This window comes from Hibiscus syriacus, unplaced genomic scaffold (genome assembly GCF_006381635.1).
Source record: "Hibiscus syriacus cultivar Baekdansim isolate YM2019G1 unplaced genomic scaffold, ASM638163v2 tig00117021_pilon, whole genome shotgun sequence".
NCBI classification, from domain to species: Eukaryota; Viridiplantae; Streptophyta; class Magnoliopsida; order Malvales; family Malvaceae; genus Hibiscus; species Hibiscus syriacus.
Window position 1 is genome coordinate 2127264 of NW_024063527.1, and position 15810 is coordinate 2143073.

At 33.2% G+C, this 15810-nt stretch overlaps 1 protein-coding gene across 2 annotated transcripts; it reads left to right on the plus strand.

Moving 5' to 3' along the window:
- Window positions 1-6911: 6911 nt before the first annotated feature.
- LOC120195824 (lateral signaling target protein 2 homolog) lies at window positions 6912-9334 on the plus strand. 2 transcript variants are annotated; one of them, XM_039197760.1, is made up of 3 exons: window positions 6912-7316; window positions 8583-8756; window positions 8923-9334. In XM_039197760.1, the coding sequence occupies exons 1-3, from the start codon at window positions 6984-6986 to the stop codon at window positions 9031-9033; spliced, it is 618 nt and encodes a 205-aa protein (XP_039053691.1). In that variant the 5' UTR covers window positions 6912-6983; the 3' UTR covers window positions 9034-9334. The 2 variants fall into 2 exon arrangements, with proteins under 2 accessions (XP_039053691.1, XP_039053692.1); XM_039197761.1 differs by having other exon boundaries at window positions 8926-9334.
- Window positions 9335-15810: the final 6476 nt, after the last annotated feature.

Genomic DNA, 15810 nt, shown 5'->3' on the forward strand with positions numbered 1-15810 from the left:
AAAGACTTTAAAAGTTGAAAAGTATGTTTTCAATTTTTTCTTTTACTTTTCTTTCTTATTTTTATTCCAAATAATACGTGTCATGTGATATATTATTAGAATATCACATGACTTTTTATAATTAAAGAACGAAATGGATAACATACTTCATGAAAAAACTAAAGTAAAAATTAAATAAAAAAATCTTTTAAATACCAAAGTGATAATGATGTAAATTTTATAAGACTAAAATACTATATAAATCTTTTAACTTTTATTTTTTAAAATGAATTATTAATTTGATACATTGTAAATGAAAAAAATATTAAGCAACGGTAGAATTATAACAAATGCCCTAATAAATTTTAGAACTACAATGATTATAAGTAACATCATATTTATAGGTAATTTATTTTTTTTTCTATAAAATTCTTTAAGTTTATTTTCTGTAAAATTTTATAAATTTTAAATTAAGCGGACTATTGCGGGCTTCGTGGGCTACCCGCGGGTTTAACGGTCCGGGCTAAAAAGCCCGCAATTTAAACGAGCTTCGGTTTTTTATGTCCAAAATCCGCACGGACCGCGAGTTTAATGGGTAGCCCGCGGGCCTTAACCCATCTACCCACCTCTACTTCTATATATTAATGTCTTCATCTCACCTATTAAAAATATAAATAGAGGGCACAAACCTTTAAGAATTTGTTATTATCCTTTGAGGTATGCGCTAAGCATTATATATGTGGGATATGAATATTTGAGAGTCTTGGAACATATATATTTTTATATTCATCTCAGATTTATAGTCACCTATGTTTAGGAATAGGGACAGAGGCGGAACTACATAGGGACTAGAGGGGGCATACTCCCTTCAAAAATTGGGAAAATTATTATAAGACCCTTCAAAAATTTTAAAATTTTATTTATCTCACTAAGAATATTTAGAAAAAATATTTTGTTCTCTGAAAATTATTAAAATTTAATATTAATATACATACATCCTTATATGTTTATGAATGAAATTAAATTGATATTCTCAACATGTAAAATTTATGTACATAATTTGAATTCTCATAAATAAAAATCATAAAAATATGGATAACATATTAGAACTAAAAAAATATTGATACTACCAATAGAGGTTGGTTCAAGTGGTAAGTAGATTGATATCGCTTACGTAAGCTCTCGAGTTCAAATCTTGTATGCAGAAAATTCATGTTGGGAGACTCACCCACCAAAGCCAGATGTGCGACGCGGGTTAGTCCATATTAATCAAGGCAAAGCCTTGGAATCGGGAGCTAGGGGTATTAAAAAATACCTGATCTGGTTGACCCGACTCGTTGACCCGCCAACCCGAACAAAAAAGGATAATTTTATTTAAAAAAATACCTGATTGGGTCGGATATCCGACCCGACATTTCCCGGGTCGGTCCGGGTCACAAATTTTAATTTTTGCGAATCACAGATTTCATCACTAAATAGATTCCTTCCCTCTCTCTCTCTCTCTCTCTCTCTCTCTTCCATAATTCTAAATCGTATTTTTGGGGTAAGGGAATAAGGTGACCTACTCGTTACTAGTTGGATAACCCACTTGACAAGTATTGCTCAACAACCTCTTAGTTCGGGACCCCAAACCTGCAAGACAGTTGAAGGAGAAAAGCAACACCAGAAATGAATGATTAAATCTCTCCAAACAAGGAGGAAGAAAAGATCAAACTGAGGGATCGATACACAGGTTAAGTTATTAAGCTGAGGTAGGGATTGATACACTGGTCAAGATATTAAGCTGATGGAACAGCCATAAGCAATAGACGATAACATGGACTCCACGTGAAGTTAAAATCTGTTAGGTTGGAAAACAATATTATAATAAACCATGCCGTCAAAGTGTAAATGAGAAAACGAATGATTAAATAATTCAATCATTGAAAACTTTTAAAAGTATAAAAATCAAAATAGGAATGATAAAACAAACTAATTATTAATTATTTAATGGGTAAACTCTACGTTTAGTACCTAGACTATTACTTTTGTTCCTTTTTTATATCTAAACTTTCATTTATTTCAAAATCATACCTAATATTTAGTTTATATTTTATTTTAGTACTATGTCGTTAAAAATTTGACAGAACTGCTGTGGGTATTTTTTATGGGTAAATTAAATCATTCATCACTCAACTATCTTTTCACTCTTATTTTCGTCACTAAAGCTTAAAAAAATTCAATTTAACTACTCAAGTTTCAAATTACTTATATTTTAATCCCTCTAATTTATTTTATTAATAATTTTTGTGACAATGAAATTTATTATTATTATGGGTAAATTACACGCTTACTCACTAAACTTTATTATCTCTTATTTTACCTACTGTATTTTCACTTTTTTTAATTTACTCACTTAACTTCATACATTACTCCGTCTTTAACTTTGTAACTTTCGTTATGACCTGGCTTAATTAAAAAAATTAATATTAAAATACATGTAAAAAAAATCCTTCCCCTTCATTTTCTTCTCTTTCTTCCTCTTTTCTTCTCCATTTTCCTCCCTTTTCTCTTCATTTATTTCCTCAATTTGAATGGACCCAAATCTTGGCCACCATATCAATCATCGTTCTGACTATCGCCGGCTGTTATTCTAACCATCGTTGACCAAACAAAGAGAAAAGAAAGGGAGGTATCAAAAGAAAAAACCCAGAGGAAAAGGGGTTCTCAATCCCATTCAAATTCCACTATCCACATCTCCGATAACCTTCAACCACCGTCCGAATCCCCTTCCCACCACCTACGCTACTTCTAGCCTAATCATCATCAACCTTCAACATCTTCACCTTAAAGATACTCACCCAAATCACTACACTCATACCCATTGTCATGTTACCTCTACCCAAATAACCTCTAAAACAATTATTTCTCTTAACCAAAATAATCTTAGCTTCTTCTTCAGTATAAAGAAAATCATTTACGCTACCTAACAAAGGGGAGATGAATGATCATAGTGAAGAACATGAGGCGATCGAGGGAAGATGGGTTTGATTTTCTTCTTTTTATCGAAATCATTTGTCTAATCCCAGCTTTTCTTGTTCTTTCTAGTCTTCCAGAATTTTCTTCTTTTTATCCAAATCACTACACCCATATCCATTTTCATAGTACATCTACCCAAACAATCTCAAAAACCATTATTTCTTTTAACCAAAGCAAAACTAAATCACTACACCTATACCCACTGCCATTATTTATCTTAACCAAAGCAATCATTCTCTGGAGCTCTTCTGAGATCAAGTCATTCCTGTTCGAATATCTACTCATTAGCTAGCACATGTTAATTAAATTTGCAGACACTATCCATGTTCGGCTAAAGATATTCATCGATGCTTGGAGGGTCACCTTTCAGATTCGAACGGTGAGAAAACACATAGTGATGAGGGGATTAATATACTTCTATTTGAAATCATTCAGACAACGAACAGAAGAGATTGGACGGTGAATGGTTGAAAGGGTGCTTCGTCTGTCGCCTCACCAAAGCTTCATTTCTCTGTTTAGAGGTATGAGAAAATGAAGTTAGGAGTGAGAAAAAAAGTATTAATTGAAGCCTATGTGGCAATGGAAAATTAATAAAAAATTCCATTTCATCGCACTGTTAAAAGGAAAACGGAGGAGTGATGAAAAAAAATTCAATCTCCAAAGTTTTATGAATAAATTTAAAAAATTAAAAGTACGATGAGTGAAATAGGAGAAAGAGTAAAGTTCAGTGAGTAAATGTGTAATTTATCTTATTATTATTTTATTCCTATATAATTAAAATAAAAAATTAAATTTGAGAGTTGAGTGATTAAATTAGGAGTAATTTGAAAGTTAAATAATTAAATCAAAATAATTAAAATTTCAGTGACCAAAACAATAATGATAAGATAGTCGAGTGATTAATGATTGAATTTACCCATAAAATATACCATGTTATAACAGTTGCTAAGTTTTTACCCCCATAAAAAATTAAATTTGAGTGTTAGAGTAATTAAATTATGAGTAATTTGAAAGTTAAATAATTAAATCAAAATAATTAAAACTTTAGTGACCAAAACAAGAATGATAAGATAGTTGAGTGATTAATGATTGAATTTACGCATAAAATATACCATGTTATAACAGTTGCTAAGTTTTTAAAGGGGAAGTACCAATACAAAACAAAAAAATAAATATTAAACATGATTCTAAAACAAATAAAAGTTTAAGTGCAAAAAAAAAAATATTAGTTTAATTACTAAACGTATAGTTTACCCTTATAAAATTTACCTTTAAAATTTTTCACGATTAGAATGAAGTTTGACAACATGTATTAAATAAAAGGTTTAACTACATGATTAATTATTTATATTTGTGTTTTGTCCATTTTTTCGAACTGATTTCACATAACATAATATATATATATATATTATTCGTTTTTATTTAATTATGATGTTGTCACCATGGGTTAACTATCGTTAGACCATTAATGATTTACTAAATTGACACGATAATTAAATAAAATATAAAATACATCATTTTCACGTAGATTATACGTAGATTTTAAAGGCGTGTCTTTGTGAAGAACGAGTTAAAATCGTCACTGCTTGATTTCATAACATTATTCTTTATCGGCTTGTCTTCTTATTTTTCTTCTTCTTCTTTTTATTCTTAGGATTTTAAAGGCTACTATAGATATCAAAAGGGTGTTGTTTTATGGATTTGAAGAAAAGTATTTTAAAGGGGACTTTGTTTTAGGGATTTGAAGAAAATGGATAATTGATGACACATTTTTATTTTTTTTAAACTTAATTCACGTATAATCCACGTGAAAATAATATATTTTCTGTTTTATTTCATTACCGTACCATCTTAACAAATCGTTAGTGGTTTAATGATAATTAACTCGTAGTGACCACATTTTGATGGGTAAATTACACTCTTATTTACTGAACTTTACTTTCTTTCATTTTACTCACCGTACTTTCAATTTTTTCAATTTGCTCACTGAACTTTGTATATTGAATTTTTTTAATCACTCAGCCGTTTTCTCAGTTATACCATGATTTGAATTTTTTTAATCATTCAACCGTTTTCTCAGTTACACCGTGATGATGTGGATTATTTTAATATTTTTTCCAGACACACAGGATTTACATTTAAAATAAAAGCTTCTTTTATTTACATTTAAAATAAATGCTGCTTTTGCTTTACTGTATTTCCTGGTAAGAAGTCATCTAAGAAGAAAAACAGTGTTGCATTTGCAGCCTTGGGTTATGAGGCAGAGCTGCAAAGTGAAGTTTCAGACATAGTGGAAATTGAACACTCGAGTTTTGGAACCAGTAATGTTGAAACTAGTGATTCTAAAACTAAAAACAAGAGTGAAGAGGAAGTTGAAACTTCAAATAACAAGAGCTCAAGAAGAAGAATAAGAGTGGAAGGACTGTTCAAGAGGAGGTAATAATGGGAGTGGGTTATCAACAACAGCAGCAGTGGTGAATTCAGGTACAAGGAGGTCTCCTTCATCCTCTTTCTCAAGCAATGCTGCACTGAAGGAATTTTCAATCTTCTTAGAAGACTTTGTTTTTTTTTTCTTTTTCTCATCTGATAAAGACAATGAAGGCACATCTTCTTTTACACCCTCTTCATTTTTCAAGCTCGTCATTCGAGGCTATAATTGCAATTATGTTTTTCTTCTTAGATGACTTCTTCTTACCTGAAAATCCAAACGAGGAGCATCTTCTTCCTCATCTTCTTTCACACCCCCTTCGTCTTCAAGCTCATCACCCAAGACGTGCTCACTTGCCAACGCCGCTTTTAAGCTCGCGAAACCGATATTTTCCTTGTTACCAATCCCAAATCGGAAACCACAAGGTTCAAGGTTATTGTTTTTGCCTTGATAAATTGGTTCCAATATCCATTCACCGATGACAATCACCCTTTGCTCTTGAAGAATCCTTACTTCTTGTTTCATTCTTCCTGGCCGAGCTTCACGTCGACAGTAAAGTTTATAATTTCACCGATTCTACATCCTCAAGAATAACTTCTTCTCACTTACCCATTTTTTGTTGCTGGACTCCGTAAAGAACTCGTCTTGCAAGCTTGTGTATTTATATAGGAACCCAAATGGCCAAATGCTACTTTCGTCTCGCTTTGGTACTTCACAAACAAGCTAAGAGAACAAATATTGAAAGACAAAGTAAAGGTGCATTTGCAGGTGGGGGAGTGGATTTGAACTCGTCCAAGGCGGTGTAGGTTTGCTGTCCCAAGAGCACTTCATTTGCTTGCCACATAGGAGGTCAAAATGACCATTGACTGGTCGAAATGACTGTAAAGAATAGAGGTTTAACACCACGTCATAACGCCGTTATAAAATTAACGATAAAATAATCAAGAAGTTTAATGTTTAAAGTTTAGTGAGTAAATTTAAAAAAAATTAAAAGTATTGTGAATAAAATAAGAGAGTAAAATTTAGTGAATAAGCATGTAATTTATTTTATCTTAATTAAATAAAATCGAAAGTGATCGTAGTTATTATATTTTTTGAAATGAGTGAGGAAAATTGTACAAAACTTAAATATAAAATGATCAATCATGTAGTTAACATAATCAATGTGAAAATGATATATTTTTTATTTTATTTAATTCTCACGTCAATTCAACATATCGTTAATAGTCTAACGACAATTAACTCATGATTATCACATATTAATTAATCATATATTATGTTTTTTAAAATTAATGAGTAAAAATGTACATAACACAAAAATAAATGATCCGAGGTGTAGTTAATCTTAAATAAAATAATTAGGGATATTAAACGGTTCTGATTCGCCCGTGCAATCTACAACTGCCCACACACAATCCAACCCACACTGTCAAGCATAAAAGGAGGAGAGAGGGGGTAAAGGGGGAAACAAAACAAAGAAGCGAAACTTCCATTTTTTTTAATTTTTTCGATACTCACGGCAAATTCGTCACCGATCTAGTGTTGTGCGACCGAGTTAATGGAAGGAGTGGGAGTTCGATTCGGTCGATCCTCCACTCGGTACGGACCGACTACTGTGTTCACGGGGCCGGTAAGGAGATGGAAGAAGAAATGGGTTCACGTTTCGCCATCTAACGGCGGAGGTCACACCACCTCCACCAATAATAATCATTCTCAAAATCACCATAGCAGCAATGGTACGTCTAACGGTAATAACGGTAAGCATCTCGTCCTTTTTAAATGGACCCCAATATCCCAAAGCCAAAATGACAACAACGCAAACAATTCCTCCAACGACGATGCCGCGGCGCCGCCCGAGGAGCCTCCCAGGCGGAAATTTAAATACATTCCGGTATGTCCTTCTTTGGGTATTTCTTCAATTTCGATCTTTAGTTGTTGTTGTGATTTAAAGCTTTCATCCTTGTTTATACTGCTTATATTTTACTTTTATCTCTTGATATTCTTGGTGGGGATTTGCTGTGAATTAGGATCTGATTTTTGTGTGTCTTTCCCATAATTACTCGATATGTGATCTGTGGCCCGGGTTGATACTGTTTTAAGGGTTTTATTTTCTGGTTAGATTCAGCGGAACCTTGATTTGGCTTGTTGTTGGCTGCTTTGAAGTTTTTTTTAAGGATTTATCTAGACTATTATGACTAATGAAGATTTGGGTAATTGGAATTTTACTACTAACTGCTTCTATAATGTTTATTTGATTTTATTCCTTTTGTGAAAAGTTCTAAGACAAATTTTTTTAGGATATCCATGATTTCAGTGTATTAACCAAAATCTATTCCTGGCTTGCTTATCTACAAATTTTTATTGTAAAGCTAATGTGGAAATTATGCATAAAGGATGTAGAGAATCAAGTTTCTTGTTGTGTTCATGCTCACAGATGCAATTTGAGGTTTGTGAATGTTTTAAAAACCAATAATATAATGCTAGTGGAATGGTTGGGATGGAGATAGGAACGGAAGAGGAGTTGACTTATATGATATAGATATATCCCTTTTTCGTTCGCGGTAGGAGAACTCTTGGTAGGAAACAACGATGTTGATACCTTGTGATTAGAAGGTCAAGAATTTGAGTTGTGGAAACAATCCTTTTAGTCTAACAACATCTCATGTAGTTGAACGGAAGAGGAGTTGACTTATATGATATAGATATATCCCTTTTTCTTTTGCGGTAGGAGAACTCTTGGTAGGAAACAACGATGTTGATACCTTGTGATTAGAAGGTCAAGAGTTTGAGTTGTGGAAACAATCCTTTTAGTCTAACAACATCTCATGTAGTTGCTTCAAGTCACCTGGTTGTGGTAATTTTACTGACAGAGCTAAACCATATGACATTTGATATGGGAAGTATTGAATCCCTTTAACATTCCGATTGTACGATTTGTTGTCGAGGTTGCCAATTGCATTCCATGGGCATGATGTACAGTGCTTTTGCCTTTGTTCATTTGAAACATTTACGACAAATGCTTTTGTCGAGTATTCATGTTATGTTTTGGATTAAATAATCACAGGTTTGCCAAATGGCTTTTTATAGCAAATTTCAGGGATCAGTTGGGTTTTCAGGTTGTAAAACATATAATTATTTTGATTGCTTGAGCATGCAGATTGCTGTGTTGGAGGAGCAGGAAAGGGAAGCTGCTGAAAACGATTCTGCAGACAATGTTGACGATGAAGCTAAACCAAGTGAGACTGATCCCAGTGTAGCTGAGCCAACTTCCGGGAATGACGGTTTTGATGAAAAACCCGACATTAATGACGTTCCAATGGATGAAAATGAGGTGTGCTGCTATCTGTTTGATTTCTTTCCCTTGGGTGCTGGTTTGATTGGCCATTTTTGTAGCTCCTTTTTCTTGTCACTGAGAACAGTCACTATTTTTAGAATGTTACAAAGAACAGTTTCATTTTTGTACCGCTACATTTGACTTGATCTCAATTCTGTCTCAGCAGGACAATAAAGTAGTACGACAAGATCTGAACGAAAGCACATTGGATTTGAGTTTAGGTTTGACAGCTCATGACGGAGAGTCTGTATCGAAACCAAATCGCCACGGATAGCTGGAAAGAGAAATGAAGTATACTTGGATGTGAGTCATGCATGCCGTTTCAGCTAATATATTGACAAAGTTGATGAATTAGACATTGGCTCAATCAATTATGACATTCATCTTAGGGATTCAATTTTCCATTCGGCCTTTCTTATCTACCATTCCAGTTGGTCGGTCGTCGTTCAAGCTAAATGCATTGAAATGGCTTATCTTTGTACTTTTAGTTTCTTTCATTTGATACTCCATTGATTGATAAGCAGATCACAATTTGTATTGATGAAGAACAGAACAGGCTATTGTTTTGTTGGACATCCCGTATTGTTGTTTCCCCTCTAGATTTGTAGGATATGTCGGGGAACAGAATATGTTGGGCATACAAATTGGTTTTAGAATGGTCCCTTTGAATTAAATGGTCTTTTAATGGAATTATTTTCGGACTTTGCTTAATTTGTTTCCATCTTCAAACTGGTCCATGCTGTCTGAGTAAACTACTGTATTATGCTTATATGGATATGTTTGTTCTTTAACGGGAATGTTTAACGATGTCGATTATTTGGACCGACAAATAACATTACAAAATTAGAGAAATCTAAATTATACATCAAATTTAGATATAAAGGTTAAATCCATGGTTTAAGCACAGTAAAGGAACGATACCACATCTGCAATTTCATTCAACGAGAAGATAAACAGCAGCATATCTGCATGATTGCAAGACAATAACATAGCGTTATCATTAATAAGATAATCAATCGGATAATGATTTTTTATTATAAATAAATACAAATACCTTTGAGACAAAGGAAGGTTTAGTGGTACGTGAATGTGAAGAATGGGTGGGTTTAGGGAAAGTGGGCATCAATGGGGCATTCTTCTTCTCCTCTTTGACTTTGTTAAAAATAGCAGTAAACCTTTGAGCTGATGTCGGATCGGTTTCATCCCATTCCCCGAATTTCGGAATTGGTGCTGTCCCCTCTTGTTGCTGTAACCCACCAAACCAAACATATCTTGTTACATACCTATTTATAATCTAATCTAGGGTAAAGTATATGAATGTTACCTTGATTATAGGGTATTGCTTTATTAAGTGTCTCGATTATTAAAAGTTAAAAAATATCTTCTGACTATAAGGTGTTGTTTTGTTGAGTCCCTCGACTATCAAAATTTATAAAATGGTCACCTGACTATTTATTATATCCCAAACTCATCCTTTTTCGTTAAAAAATTGACGGTATTCTGAGCTGAACGTTAACTTGTTGTCTTTGAGGTGATAAAATATGATCTTAGAATCTCAAATGATTATCACATCTTAGTCATCACGTTAACGTCTAGCTTACACAACTACCAAATTTTAACGGAAAAGGACGAGTTTGGAACACAATTAATAGTAGGGTGACCATTTTGTAACTTTTGAGAGTCGAGGGACTAAAAAACAACACTCTATATTCAGAGGATCATTTTATAACTTTTAATATTCGAGGCACTTGATAATACAGTACCTATAATCGGGGACCATTTGTGTATTTTACCCTTTAATCTATATGTTTTAAGAAGTGTTTAAATTGGTTTTGAGCACAGGGATTATATATAGAGAGAGGTATGCTTATGAATTTAAGACATTTTAAGTATATTTTCAGTACAGTGATTATATATAAGGGATAATATGTGAATATATAGCATGTTTCTCTATTTTTCTTTTCTTTTATGATTTCGAATTTAGTTCACGTATTTTATGATAGTAAAAATAAAATAAATAAAATAGATTAAAAAAATTGATAGTTCAATTAGTTGAACCAATAAAATAAAATTACAAAATAGAAAACGGTTTAAAACCTTTAAAACCAGATATTCAAATTATTAATAATAAATATTAATATTTTTTGTTTGGATTTAGACAATTGGAATGTAATATTCTTGTTCCAATTGAAATAAAATTGTTTAATATTGTATTCAAATTAATTTGCATGAATCAAACGATCTTAGTGATAAAAAAATATTATTATTTCTTGAGATTTCGAGTTCAAACACCAAGAACTTGAGTACTTAATCCAGATTAGTGAAAAAATTAGTTTGAATCTAACGTGTTGAATAAATAAATTAGGACGATAACTTTTTTTTTATATATATAAAAAAGCTATTTTCTTCGTTTTTCTTAACATTAGATTTCTAAGTCAGAATTTGACACTCCTGCTAATTTTATCATCCATCTTTTAAAATTTTAATTTTAGTCACTAACATTATGTTTTTATTCCGTGTTGCTCATGTGTCGTTAAAAAGATGACATGACTTGATGTAATAACATATTTAGTTCTCAAAACTTATCCATTTGATCATAATTAAAAATAAATTTTGCCCAATTTAACTCTCCATATTTCTAATTTATCAATTTGGTCCTAATTCTAAAATTTCAAAATAATCATGAAAACTTTTTAAAAATTATAAAAACTAAACATTAAATTAACTCAATTTCGAGGTGATTGATGCCAACAAAAAGCAATGAAAACCCAACTCCTTGTATTGGGCAACATAATTGCATACGAGTGCAAAAGGAACTCGATAATAATGAAATGACTAGATACGTAATTTACCGAAGACTTCATCGTCCCTAGATTTTCATTAAAAGAGTAATACTTCAAAATATCAACATCGAAAACCTCGGTTCCAACAATATATATAACAGTAAAAAGGGAAAGAAAGAAAAGAAAAGCTTACCTCCATGGACGATGAGAAGATGGTTATTTCTGATTCTTGAGGAAAACCTTTAATGGAGTCTGAGTGACATTTTAATGGAAAGTTTTAAGCTTTTGAAGTTGGGAAAATCCTAGGACTCATACACCCACTATAATATTTCGATTTTATCAAAGATTTTCATTTTTTCTATTTTAAAGTTTTCGATATATCTCAGAAGAAAGGCAAAAGTTGAAATATTGTTTTAGTCATTACATAGGGCATTTGAAATTTACCAAAATTTTAATCTTTTATAAAATTGATAATATAATTTAATCTTTGTCTATTATACAATATGTATCATATATAGAATAGTCATTTGATTGATATAAAGTGGGTCGATTTGTAAATTCTTTGAAAAGGACAGGATAAGTCTGCTTTTGTAGAGTTTATGTTATATACACATACCGACATACATGAAACAAGGAGTTCAAGGGGATTGTTTATCGTCTTTATTAATTGAGATGTTCTTTATTAATCATTTCATCAATGTCTTTTAGTTGCAGAAACTTCATCAACTGAGACTGACAATGTTGAAATAGCTTCATACTCTTGGATTGAATCGCTATATCTCATCTTTTTCTTGGTCGCTCATCATCAACATCTGCAATCTTTTTTTGGTGACTGCAATATATATATATATATATATATGTCGGTGGGTAATTCCCGTTATTTACATTTCAATCATTTTATCCTATTAGTAAACTTTTATATAATTTAATTAAATTAAATTCTGAAAATTTATATTATTATTTGTTGATGAGAAAAGTAGGGTTATGGCTAGGCTATTTAAAATTACTCGATTTATTGACCTCTCGATTCAGATTAAAATATCTGAGTATTTTTTAAAATATTTGAATTTCTAGGTTGAATATTTAGTCCGTTATTTATCACGGGTCAAGGGTCAATCATGGGTCAAAATTTTCGGTCCCTCAGGCCAGTGGTTACCAGGTTTTCAACTATTTATTTTTACCTAACATACTGGCCAGCTTCACTAGGGATGACAATGGCTTGGGTTGGGTTGGGTCGGATTTTTGGTTAATCCAACCTGACCCGACCTGTAACCCCATAGACCCGACCTAAGTGTTACAACGGAATTAGGGTGATCACGTTGATCGCATAAATGATCCACGAACGAAAATTATTAATAAGTCGTTTTGAAATCATTTATCGAATACAAAATCAAAAATAAACTCATGTCACATCTTACAAAAGTTGAGAAATAAATATTAAACCTCATACATTCCATAATTGAGACCACACCTCAGATAACCAAACAGGTTCTGTCAGAACTGTCTTTCGGTTGGGTCCCGAAATTGAGATTCGACTTGAAATAATGGGTTAGAGTCGCCACCGACCATTTTAAAACGAATTTGGGTGGGTCGGACACCATCTTACCTGATATGCGTTGTACCAGAAACGTGTCGGGTTCGGGAGTCGGTTACAGTCAAGGAAGGGTTAACACCCTTTGTTGGATATATGAACTGCAAAACTACACCGTTAGCACTGACTGGAAATATAAACAGTAATTAAAAGGAACAAATTCGTAAACCGTGTCATGGAAAAAACCACTGTCTTAGAAACGAATTCGCCCCGATGTGTGTAATCACTACAGTAGGCGGACTGTCCCCCGAGGTTAACACGGTCGGTCCGAATTCCGTACACCCGAAACCGAAGTGAACTGCTGGTGGTATTGCTCTTCTGATTGGAAAGCACTCAGAGAGAACTCATAGAGAGAATTGTAGAAAACACTTTTGTAAGTGAATTGTGAATGTTTGAGAGTGAGTTGAGAAGCTGAATATAACTCTCTATTTATAGGCTAGAAACAGGGTTAATATCATCCATAAAATTTCAGAATTAAATCTCTTCTTTTGTAACAGCTGAAACGTCTAGATGAACCTGACTCAAAAATAGTCCAAGTTCATCGCATCATTATTCAGCTGTTATAACTCCTGAAATTATATCATGTAACCCCTGGAATTAAATCAAATAACTCCTGTAACTCCCGATATTAACAGCTTGCCTCCTCTGTACAAATCTAGAAATCAGTTCAGATAAATCTTAACGTTTTTGATTTAATTTAGGAAAAAGCTGTTTAATTTCTGATAACTCATAAATCAGCTGTTATCATTTGAAATTTAAACAGTCCTCAACAGCCTATAAATATCAGTTGAAATCTTTCACATTTTCCATTTGTTTCTTTCAAAGAGAAATTCCTCAAGAATTTTCTCTAAAAAGATAGTATCCGCGCGGACGTGTCGAAGACACGTATTACCACGACCACGACCACGAGTCGAGTCAAGCCGAACCGAGCCGAGCCATGCCGTGCCGAGCCGAACCGAGACGGACGGACAGACGGCGGCGGCGGTGCGCGAGAGTCCCCCTTGCTCTCTATCACTCAACAAGGAAGTGGGAAAGCCAAGCCTTAAATACCATTCCCAATAGTGTTTCCAATACTATGTGGGATTGAGCATTACCAACATTCCCCCACTAATGCGAAAGAAATCTTCTGAAACTCGAAAACAAACTTTCCAGAAGAGCAATAGCGAGATTAGTTGCTTAAGCACTAGTGAACGTATCTGGAACTAGTACATAGTGATGATGAGCAATCCTTCTCTTAGATAAGTGAAACTAGTATGAAACTTTCTAAGATCAGGGTAAACTCATAACACACAACTAACCCCTTCATCCACCTGAGTCCTCGATGTGTAAGATATATATATATACAAAGTATATATTTGGCTATCTTACCTCAGGATTCTAGTAAGTGTGCTAGAAAATTGGCCCAACATTTTTCATAGAAGGTGGCTAACCCTTCTCACTTACATAGGTTATTTCATCAAGTTTATCTCAACATAAACCACCCTTTAAAAAGGGATATGAAATAATTAAGAGCTTTTATAATAGCTCAACCTCACAAAGGGTATGGTGACTTTCTTCAAGTTCATTATTAATGGACCACCCAAACTTTGGGCTAAGAAGTCAATAAGAATAAATATTCAACCTCATTTATCGGTAAATTCAATAAGTCATTCTCACTAGAACCATCCAAATACTTGGATTTGAATTTATTAAGAGTTTAACAAACTCAACCTTTTTGTAGGGCATTTAAGAGCAATCCAGTGCTATGAGTATATCTACTCAGTCTACTCACAGCATAAGCAATATCAAGCCGAGTATAGTTCATTAAGAATATTAAGCTTCCGATTAACTTAGCATAATCAGTTTGGGAAACACTACTTCCTTTATTCTTAACTAGATGTATGCTAGGGTCATAAGGAGTTCGAACAGGGACGACATCAAAACTGTCAAATTTCTTTAACACTTTCTCTATATAATGTGCTTGACATAAAGAAAATCCCTTCTCAGTTTTGGTAACTTTGACTCCTAAGATTACATCTACTTCTCCCAAATCTGTCATCTCAAACTTAGTGGACAAGAAATTTTTAACTTTGTTAATGGACTCAATGTTAGAACTGAAAATCAACATGTCATTAACATAAAGACTTATGATAACACATTCAGTGTCAAACATCTTCGAATACACACAAGCATCCGAACCATTCACAACAAAACCAAAACTAAGAATAGTTTTATGAAATTTCTCATACCACTGTTTAGGAGCCTGCTTAAGTCCATAGAGTGACTTTTTGAGTCTACAGACTTTGCCTTTCATACCAGGTGCTTCAAAACTTAGTGGCTGCTCCATGTAAATCTCCTCATCTAGATCTCCATTCAAGAAAGCAGTCTTAACATCCATTTGATGTACCTGCAACTTATGAATAGAGGCTAGTGCAAATAATGCACGAATCGTTGAGATTTTTGTAACGGGAGAATATGTATCAAAGTAGTCTAAACCAAACCTTTGAGTGAACCCTTTGACGACTAACCTTGCCTTGTACCGCTGAATTGAACCATCTGGCCTTAGTTTCTTCCGGAAGACCCATTTGTTAGAGATTGGTTTGAATCCCTTAGGCAAGTCAACTAATTCCCAAGTATGATTAGACATTATCGATTCTAGTTCATCACTAACAGCGTTTTTCCAAAAACTAGCATCGAT